Source organism: Excalfactoria chinensis, chromosome 21 (genome assembly GCF_039878825.1).
Source record: "Excalfactoria chinensis isolate bCotChi1 chromosome 21, bCotChi1.hap2, whole genome shotgun sequence".
Taxonomy (NCBI): domain Eukaryota; kingdom Metazoa; phylum Chordata; class Aves; order Galliformes; family Phasianidae; genus Excalfactoria; species Excalfactoria chinensis.
This window is the reverse complement of record NC_092845.1, coordinates 3,515,207-3,526,303: the sequence shown is the minus strand read 5'-3', so window position 1 is coordinate 3,526,303 and position 11,097 is coordinate 3,515,207. Positions and strand designations below refer to the sequence as shown.

Sequence of the window (11,097 nt, the reverse complement as noted above, 5' to 3'; positions counted from 1 at the left end):
TCCTTGCTGTTTTCCCCAGCCATTTTGTAGCCATTGCAAACTGCATTTGGCTGCACATCCTAAGCATGGCCGGCACAAGATTAGTTTGGTTATTGTTACTTTGCAATGGGCATTAACAACTAAAACTAAAGATTAAATCAGTGTACTTGTGGACAATGAAAACTGATCTCTACTTATACCTTTCAGTCTGCAGAAGCAGAAGAACAGGCATAGAGAATGCAGTCAGTGCTTTAACTTACAAAGCGTAGAATCATGCAATGACCTGGGTTGCAAAGGCCCTCAATGCTCATCCAGTCCCAACCCCCTGCTATGTGCAGTCACCAACCAGCAGCCCAGGCTGTCCAGAGCCACATCCAGCCTGGCCTTGAATGCCTGCAGGGATGGGGCATCCACAGCCTCCTTGGGCAACCTGTTCAGTGCGTCACCACCCTCTGAGTGAAAGAAAATGATGTAAGTGAACCTGCAGTCTTTATATTGTTTTATACTGTGTGGTTAGGAGTGAAAAATTATCCCTCTTACTGCCTTGGTGCCGTCTTCAACTAACTGAGACAGGCAATGAGCTATTTTACAGTGGCGACAGATTGTTGTAATGTTTCCAGCCACAGCTGATCACCCTCTGTTGGCATTAACATTACAGTATCACTCTGGTTGTGTTTACTTACTGGGAGTTCTAATGGTAAATAGATCACACGGGCAAAAAAGAAAAGCAAATATCCAGTAAATGCAAACTAAACCCAGAGACATGAGTGTAAAGGCAGATCCTAAACATGCACTCCCAATAGCACTGGGTGTGAAAGGAACAGAGGGGTCAGAGTAGCCAATTTCTGGGCTATTTTAATATGTTTTTAACTGAACCTACTTCCTTTGATGGCAAATCTGGTTCACTTTGTCTAGTTACTGTGATTCCCTTAATGGAGAAATGCAGCAGGAGCTTTGGGTGAGGTTATGAGACCATGCTCTGACGAACACAAATAGCCATAGACCTTAAGAAGAGCTTGGCTCGAATGTCAGCTCAGGGTTGGGTTGAATGACTGAATGCCTTAGGATGGTCACGGAGCCGTTCAGATGGCACCGTCACTTGTAAGGAGTGTGCTGCTGTCTGCAGAACACTGATCTTTGAGTTGGGTTTTTTGAGTTCAAGCTGTTCCTTCTTACCAGGACTGTCTCTTCCTTGCTACACACATGGAAGAGCCTCTCTGCACATTAACTGTGGCATCTAGATACAGTGGATGATCTGCCCAGGGGCATCTCTCATTCATCATTCATGCTGACACTACAAGAGAATGACAAGCTGTGTTTGAAGGATTTTTCTGTTCAAAGAGTGAGAAGGGCATTCGGAGTGTGAGCTCTGCAGCACCATTTGGATACCAGTGCTCAGCTTTTCTAACAGTTCCAAAAGTTTGGACAATTTCTGCTTTCCCCTTGTTCCCAGGCTAAGAACCCACACGCTTAAACCCTCCAACAGCGAGGAAACTTCTCATACAGCGCAGTAACTTATTATCCCCCTGCTTAACAGAATTAACTTATCAGCCCATAGGCAGGCATGAACGTGATTGAGTTTAATTTCTCTTGGGATTACCTTCTCAAGCCTCTCTCCTGCCTGAAGTGAAGTTTTATGTTACTGGGGCATGTCTTTTTGGGGGGTGGAAGGAGAAGTTATCTGGTTCCATGCTGAGCAGCCCTTGGAAACAAGCTTTAGCAGTACAGACTGCATGACTTTTGGTAGAATAAATCCAGTAAGACAAGCAAGTAGGAGAATTTGAGCTTGCAGCAAGCTTTGCAGGAGTGCTGCTTTAATGGTTTCCTACTTCTAGGTCTGAGAAACCTCTTGTTTATCATTGCTACAGATATCGCCCACCTAAGCAAGAGCTGTGGCTTATCAGCCTTCTAAGTAATAGAAAAACACTACAGGTGTCTCTTTCTTTGCAGCACATGGAATCTTAAGTAAGGGAGGGAATGTTTGGAAGGACTGACTTATAGGGTGCTTTGTCAGCTGAAATGCAGTTGGATGGAGGGAAGTTCAGGTGTTTTAAGAAAGCTTATCTTATTCCCAGAGTACTTTCTTCAAAGTATGGAGTAACATCCATCATGTGTCGACTCATTATCATATTCAGCTGCATGCAAGAAAACATAAGGGAAGTCATCAATGTGGTGTATTTTCTTTCAGCTTCTTCCTCAGCACCATTTAAAGTGCAGATCCTCAGGCACATTATAAAACATGCAAGAGTTCCAGCATGCCTTCATAGCCCCCTCCCACATTTACATCTGGGCACGTTAGTTCAGGTGGCCATCAGAGGACTTCAGCATAGTTTGCCACTTTCTTCCTTATAAGAAGGGCTCAACAATTAAAACATACCCAGCATGTTTTTGCCATGATCTTAAAATATTTTATTGGGATTATAAAGTTAGGAACATTAAAAGTCAGTAGATTTAAACGGCAATACACTGACTTATGCATTCTGATGGAGACTACATTTAAGTTCTGCACAAAGAATACAGATCATATGAGCGCTTCAGCTATTACAAGGAATACAAAGAACAAACCAGAGTATTATTTCATTGCCTCCTGATGAAGACGTGTTCAACACTTACAAAATACAGTCACTAAATGTGCAAGTATAAAAGGAGGGAGCTGAAACATTTGATTTAGAGGTGGCTGTGAGCCACAGGAGGCATTTGGCTGTGCTGGGTTAGAGGAGCTTTGGCCTGTTCTGTTCCCAGACTCTTAAGACTTTGAAGTGAAACCCCTTATCACTATAGCACACTGGGGGATGCAGCGCTCAGCATTCCTTCAGTGAAACCACTGTTGAAGTGAATCACTTCTCTCCCAGTAAAACAAGATCTCCTGAAAATCAGCTACTAAAGAAACAAAAAGTGCAACCAAGCTATAATCCAGGAGAATATCTAGAAACATCTGTTGCACACCTCACACATCTCCTTAACAAAGTCACTTTCTGAAGTCCAGGACACACTTGAAAAACAAAAAGCATTGGGTTCAAAAGGCTGAGATAATTGCTTTTTTTGGCTGCAATTCCTAAAGGCACTGAATCCCAAACCACCCACCCTCACATCTCTCAAGCTTCAGCATTTTCAGCCTGTACATCTCCTCCACTCCCAGGCACTTCAAACAGCAATGGTACTGCACTGAGAAACTCAGCTTCCTCCTCTGCAGGCACCTGTGCACAAGCCAGTTCTTCTGGAAGCTGCAGCATTTGTTGCACAGCCCTCTCCTGTGGTTCTGCCTCATCTGCTGCAGTTTCTAGCTTGTATTCCCTGCTCTCCTCACTTCTCATTGTGTCACTGAGGACTTCCTGGTCTTTATCACTTAAAACCTCACTCAGTTCAGCAGATTCTGCACAGCTTTGGCTCTGCACCTCTTGTGCAGCTGGCACACCGGACTGAATCTCTTGCTGTAAGAAGTCAAGCAGCTGGTTGGCTGGCTTTGGAGACTGCTCTCCTGGATACAAGGTTTCCTGGGGCACCACACAAGTAGAGTGCATCTCAGCCACAGCATTCACTATGGCCTCTGAGGGATCCACTATATTCTCAGTCTCCTCTGTAGCCTGCACGTTCATTAGAGAAGCAGCCTTTGCAGGAGATGCAATCCAGACACTCTCAGTGAGCTGAGTACTTCCTTCAGCAAGGCCAGCCAGGTCTCCCTGCTCTGCATGCCCAGCAGGAAGGTTGGTCTCTGCCTCTTCTGCCATCTCTTGCACAGCATAGATTGCCAAGTCCCACACACCAGTCTCCATGAAAGGCTCGGTCTCAAAGTCTTGACCAGCTTCAGTTTCCCATGTGCTTTCCATGAGCTCGAGAATATTTATTTCTTGGGGAGTTATTCCAGCACATGGGCCATCCTCACTGCCAGCCCCAGCCTGTTCAGCAGGCTGCCCTATATCTGCATCAAGCTTCAGATCCTGAGCTGTGTGCATAGCCAGCTGGGCCTCATTGTGAGGAGTAGGTTTTATTTCCCCATCTGTATTACGTGCGTTCTCTCTTTCTTGCTGATCCAGGACTTCAGCCTCTTCTTTGGTCTCCCTGTCAGAGGACGTCGCCAAGAAATCCACAGAGCTCCAGGCTGCCTTCAATTCCTCAGTCATTCCCATAGGATCCACGGGACAGCAGGTCTCCATGCTCTCCTCTGCAATATCAGCTGACAGCTGTTGGTTCCAGCAGAGTGACTGAACTTCTTCAGAGATCCGTTCAGAGGCTTCCAGTGCTGGTGGGGAAGGCTGCATATCAGTATGTGCTGATGTATCCCCTGAGGTGTGCAGAATTGGCTTGGTCTCACTAGTCTCTTCATTTGCTTCCTCCTGCTTCTTATAACTCCCACAAGTCTCACAGCAGAGCTGCATGCTGAAGTTGCTCCCCATGCTGTCGCTCAACAGAACCTGCAAGAAAAAAAGAAAACCTGATTATTTTAACTGTTTCACAGCAGCATTTGCTATGCTAAAGCCTCCTTGGCTTAGCTCTGAGGTCCAACATAGCAGGACAGACCAAAGCTGCACAGAGTTCCCACACAAGGTTATCTCCCTAGCATGCCCTGAGCAAAGACTTTGATAGAAGGGACAATATTACTGCTTTTATTGAGGGTAACAGATCTGCAGTGCTGACTCAGTTCTGGTGCATCATGCCTCTGTTCTTAATCAGGGATTCACATCACCTACATTAGTTGTAAGGTGACAGTCAACACCAAGTAATACCTGGTGTTAATCCCATGGAGTAATGTTGTTCAGGTGGAGCTTGTTTGCAGCAGCAACCCCTTCAAACCTAATGGGAAACTGAACTTACACTTTTAGCTAGAGATCCTATAAAGGGAAAATAACAAGTCATAGCTTTTGTTAAGGATAAATAACTTTAACCATGCACGGTTAGTCTCCATAAAGGAAAGTCTTTTGTTCTGATTGAAGCCATTTGGACTTATTTTGTCTCTACAAAGGCAGCATCAGACTGTGGGCTAAGACTGCAGCTGTGCTGTAATTCCTCAGCTATATCTTGCACTGAGGCCCATTATTTCAGAGCACTGTGTTTTAGCAGGTATCCAGCCTTCCCACCAGAAGCAAAGGATCATATTTACAAAAAACATCTGAAAAAATAAGGAACTGCAAGATATTCAGCAAAGCACACTCAAGTACTAAAAGGTTCCTGAAGTTAAAGCTTATCTTTTGGCTCTTACAATGCTTTCCTTAAGGACTTCCAGTAGTCATATGGTTTCCTTCAACTCTGTATTTATGCTTGTTTAAAAGCAAAGAAAAGAGATAGCTTTCCTCACTACGTGAGTGCAGCCTCTAAGTACTCTACTGGAAGTTAAACCATTGCATCAGAAGGAGCTGCAGGTTTCAATAACACTTCCAGCATCTGAAAAAGCAAACTAAAAGCTACCAACATACAACAGTGTAAGGACCTAAAAGCCCTCTAAAATGATCTCAACCTCTTCACGTTTACTTACTTCCCCAGTACATTTCTTCTAACAGCAGACATCTTTAAACATAGAGACTGTAAACATAGGGAGAAAAATACCACAGCTTAGATGAAGTTGAGAACTTACCAGCCTCTAACAGATAGAAAGCAACAGAACACAACACCAACCCTCCTAATTGTCCTTTGGGCCTCAAACTCAGCTTAAATAGTACTAAGGGGCCACACAAAATCAATTCCCCCCAGCTCCATGGGCAGCAATTCCTTGAATATTTAGTTCCCTTCCACTCTTCATTCCCTTCTGGGAACAGCTGTTGTGGTTGCCTGCTTTATTTTACAGCTGAAGGTATTTTATTGGCAATTTTGTGGTGTGGTTTTGTTGGTTTTTTTTTATCAGAGGGTAAAGTAAAACTAAAATGCAGTTTCTGTTTATTGCAAATGAGTGATCACTAGCAATATACTGTAACAACACACTGTTGTAAAGCGAAATGGGCAGAGGCAATAATAAGAGCAGCTTTCAAAGATCAGATTGTGCTGGACAGGTTGGGGTAGGCTTTTCCTCAGCTCTATCTGCCATCTTTAGAGAGGGTGAGTTCAGATGCTTCTTTGCTTTGCTGTAGTGGAGGTGAGGTTGGGCATCCTTGGGGATCTTCTCACTTGCATCATTAGTAGGCTCAGATATACCATAGCAATGATACTGCCTGTATGAGATGAAAAGACCAACTCATTTGGACAACAGAAGGATACAGGTGTTGTCCTAATCGTACTCAAGGCCCAGCATGGACTGTTACTGCATCGAGAACAGAAGTGAACTCAGTCCTTAGTCTGCTTTCACTAATTTTCTCATTACTTTTACCACCTGTGAGGACCACAGAAGGTGTTTGGGCCCATCGCTCAGTACATTAATGAAACCTGCCTCATCAGGCCTAATCTGCAAAAAAGATTGAGTCAAAACTGGATGAACAAGCTGCTAAGCTTAACGAAGATCAAAGTTGCCTGTTTTACAGCTGCTCTCCTTTGCCATCTCGGGTTGATTTTAGAGGGGTAACATCAGTCCTACAAGTGCATGCATCATTGATCAGAGCATATGCCTGATAGGGATAGCTTACATCTTGCCCCACTTGACATTCAAAGCTGTGCTACGGGCTGCACGTTTGATACGTAGTTTGCATATCTAAGTAAATACAAAATAGATCCAAAATACTTTTACGCAGTGCTGTTTGAATAGGAGAGCTTCAGTTGAAATGAAGCAGTGATGTAAATATGGTGTTGAAAGCAGCAGGAGAAAGCTCTGAAGTCACAGGATTGGAAGATCCTGCCCTTCGGTGGGGGCATCCCATTCTCAGTGTACAAGCAGATGGCATCACCACCAAGGAGAGCAGGTTTGAGTTGGATATACCTGGAAGGGAATACTGTATAGCTGCCAGAGGATAAGTATAGATGGCAAAACCTAAGTAATGCTTTGTGCTCAAAAACAACACCTCATCTAAAGTGTTAGGTTATGACAAAGCTAGGGCGAGTAACTGAAGCTCTTAAGTCATATTTCACTTGGAAACGAGGGCAAAAAGACTTCACTTGTGAATAGAAGCATCAAGAGGATGTGTATTCTGCTTAATTGAAAATACCCAAGTGTGTATTTACCAAGTACGATTACATAGTAACATCTAAACGGTCATGTCTTACAAGCACACGTGTAAGCAGGCAGAGATACGTAGCTGCCAGTTTTGTGACAGTATTTTACTTCCTTCCTGACTTCTGGATATGTGGAACATATAAATGTATACAGACACCAAAACACATTTAGACATCTGTTATTTTTAAGGAAAAAAAATATATATATATTCTGCCGTATGTTGTTTTCCTGTATCAATAACAAGGTTTAAGGCTTCAGAGTGCTGACATTGGTCTTGCAGCACACCTTCATCATGCTCTTCCACAGGCAGGGCAGCCTATTGCCAGGACAGCCTATTGCCAGGGCCCCTGGTGCTCCCTTTCATACATCCTTGCATCCTGCAGCATCCTGGACTTCTGTAGTCTCCTCTTCTCTGATTCTTATATTGTTACAGCCAAGATGTTGATTTTGAAAGAGAGGAGGAAGACTTAAGATGGAAGATTATGTGTTTATTTAAGTCTGTGTTTTGTTGCACAAGGATAAAGCATGGACTTTCCTTTTGTAGGGTAAATAACAGCATGTGAACTCAACTCCTATAAGATCAAAATTGCTTTAACAGGCTTTGAGATCTTGTGTGTTTAAGTGGGTACTTAATCACAGCAATGTATCAATAGGTGTTTCCATTTTCCCTTCCTTGTTTTATTAGCAGGTGGCACAGGAATATAAACCATTCATATCAGAGAGAACAACTCCATCACATACTCCAGTAGGAGATAAGCACAAGGCAAAGCAGTTAAGTATAACATACATCAAGACAAGCTGCAAACCCCATCCCCGAAGCTTCAGCGGTACTTCACATGTCCGTGAGCATTAGTTCCATTACATCAGTTCCTCCTCACACCATTTCCTTTTGTATCACACAAAATATTATTTAACATCACTTTAAAATATTCTTAAATCAGTGCTTGTAACATTTTATTTGAATAAGGTTGGTTTATGGCTCCTGACAAAGCACATTAGAACAGGAAAAGAAACAGATGAGAAGCCTTATTTTGTGTTAGCCTCTGTGGATACTTTTGCATCTACAGCATTAGAAGAAAGCATGCAGACATACTGTCTGGAAGACCAACTTGAAAGGCATGCATGCACATGACAGAGCACTCACAGGCCCACTCTGCTCATACAGCTGCAAAAGCCACAGCTGGCCATAGGGAATAAGAGGTGCACAGCCCTAACTCAGAAGTACTTGTCCCAGTATGGCAATCCACCAAATTACCTGTGGGTGTTGTGAAGAGGATGCAGTGTATTTATCAGCTCCCTGTGCCCAAACCATTTCTCTGCCTCTTCATTCAGTCTGTACATGCGGACTGAATTTAATACTGTAACATCCCAGAGCCTGCCAAAGAAATTGAGCTACTTCTTTCTTTGTAGCTGTTTATCAAGTCCCACTGCTAACCTTGGCCTGGGCTTGACCTGTCTGCCCGCCATGAACTTGCACTTGAGCTATCTATTCATACTAATAGGGAACAGGGTTCTGCATTTTATATCGAATGTAGTTTGTATCAACACAGGTAAGCAAAACTAGCTCACTGAAGACTGAGCTAGCAGGTAATAAATCCTATCATCTAGAGAACTGCCCTGCTTTTGTTATGCTATCCATATTCCTCATTATAGCAATACGCTCTAGAAGAGAAGCATTTCATACAGGCATGCAGGACAGCTGAGCGTGGCTATAACTCATAGTAAGCACCAGATGCTTGGAAGCCTACACTGACTGAAAGAAAAAGGCAGTGGTAAAAGGTGACCATGTCTTTAGACCATAGACATGATGTGAAGATGATGTTTTTTGCTCCAGAGACCTTAAATCACATCCCCCACCTTAATCTGTAGTGGACTGAGTGAAATGGGGTTAGCAGAAAGAAAGATAGATCAAACAGCTTGAGACAACAGCATCGTAAGTGGAAGAAGATGAAAAAATAATGAAGCTGCTTTCAACCCAAGTGAAACTTCAGAGGGGAGAGAGCACATGTTTAGAAACGCTTTGAAGAATCATGTTGCAAACATCTCAGTTTCCTTTTCAAGTGCGAATTTCAGAGCAGGCTGAACCTCAATTAGAGAGCAAGGCATTTCCACCTTATTACAGCTATGGCCAAGGACTTTGTTCTGTCACTACAGCCTCAGAGCAAAGTAACTGCAGGAGAGCTGCACTACCTCTGCTTTTAGGACGAGGTCTTTTTGCTCCAGCACAGCTCTTAATCCAAAGAGATCCTTCAAGTCCAGATAGAGCATAACCAAAAAATTACATCAGTGATAACTGGATGACATCCAGGTTATAAGCACTCAGGTTACAGAACACCAATTACAGAGCTCAGGTTTCCTCACTTTTACATTTGTCTTCATTTTACTGAGACTACCTGCATCTTTCCAATAACTTCATTTGTGTTAAAGTTGCAAGAGTAATAGAACTATCTGTGTCTTGAACAAGTCTTGGTAGTACAGGGCTGAATGCATCCAGGAATCTCACTGATGCTACATGAAGTACTCATTTTAAACTCAGCGTGTCTCCAGATCATAACAGACAGCTTCTAGCAGGGTAACAACTTCCTATAAGAATGTTATATTTCATATATACATGGACCAGAGTCATTCTGGTTATAAAATATGCATCTGCTAGGAGGAGGTATCTCAAGACACAGGAGATCAGGGGGAGAAGATGCCCCTTTCCAATTAAACACATGAATACCTGCTGTCATCCATTAAGTAGTCCATGGTGCAGTGTACAGAAGGACAGTTGTTAGATGCAGTTCCCTCCTTCCTACACAGAGGACTTGCTCTTGACGACTTCTACAGTCTTTTTCTTGCATCTGGAGAAGCCTGGCAGTGCTGACGGGTTCCCTTCGCCGGCTCTTTGGCAGCATCCTGGAAGTCCTCAGACTTTGATGGATGTGTTGCAGCAGCCTCTGGAACTTCTTTCTGCACCCGTTTGTTTGTTTTTTTGTAAACCACAACGAAGGGCTCCTTACTGAGTTGCACTCCCATGCTGACAGGTGTACCCTGCAGGGAAGCAGCGCTCGTCTCTTGCAGCAGTAAGTGAACTTCTTGCTGCTTCAGGAGCAGCCAGCAGGCCTGTATAAAAGGGGGAGCAGTTAAAAATCACATTAGATGCATTTATCCTTGGGGCATAGTGGACAACAGATTTCACTCACAAACTGCTCAGAGATCCTATATTATCCTAATGATTAGATTGCATATAGCTGACTCAGTATAGCCAGGATAGCCCCATAATTGAGAAGAAGAACCACCTCTGGAGAACAATTGCAAATACCCATCAAGATCATCCTAACATAAGTAAGTGATGTTGGCAGCAACACAGACCACAACCTATCACTGTGGCTTCTCAATCTGTTAGGAGAGTTTACATCCTACTGCAGAATACAGTTGGGCTGTGTTATTGTCTCCTCCCCAGTTACAGATACCTTACTGATGGTCGCCCATCAGCAGTTGTTCATTCACTATAGCATTTCATGATGCCAAGTCAAGCTTTAAAGTATCCCTGTGTGTTACAGAGCTCACTTTGTATAGGATTCCTAGCATAGTGTTATATCTATTAGTTACTCTTACAGCTCTCAAGCTTGCTCTTAGTTTCCAAACCCAATAAAATCACATCTGTAATCAAGCAGAACATCACAGCAGGCTGTTAATTTAGGAGATAAAGTCTGTAATGCTGTTCAGCATCCCAGGCCAACTGCCCTTTGAGTGCAAGTCCAATAAGCGATATATCCTGGCTATAATTTCAGCTTAGTTCCTTTATGTTCACCACTCCACATGATTATGGAACTTCCTGTCACTGTGCTGTCACCCAAAGGTAATTAAGGTATATTCACAGGGACAAAAGGACTTCTGAGGCAGAGCACTGTTAGAAGGGCACAGAGGCTGAAGATGGCCACAGTACCAAGTCAAGTAATAACCTGGTCCCTACATGGTAACTTTTCTCCTCTTAACAGCTGTGAAATGTCACTTGTACACACTGCAGAACCAGTAGGGCTGCAGAGATACATTCTCCATTG

General features: G+C 43.4%; 1 protein-coding gene across 1 annotated transcript; it reads right to left on the bottom strand.

Annotated features, from left to right (window-relative positions):
• Positions 1 to 2,376: 2,376 nt before the first annotated feature.
• Positions 2,377 to 4,512, bottom strand: LOC140261493 (uncharacterized). The gene is made up of 2 exons (XM_072354981.1): positions 4,498 to 4,512; positions 2,377 to 4,391 (listed from the first exon to the last, which is right to left on the bottom strand). The coding sequence occupies exon 2, from the start codon at positions 4,371 to 4,373 to the stop codon at positions 3,075 to 3,077; it is 1,299 nt and encodes a 432-aa protein (XP_072211082.1). The 5' UTR covers positions 4,374 to 4,391; positions 4,498 to 4,512; the 3' UTR covers positions 2,377 to 3,074.
• Positions 4,513 to 11,097: the final 6,585 nt, after the last annotated feature.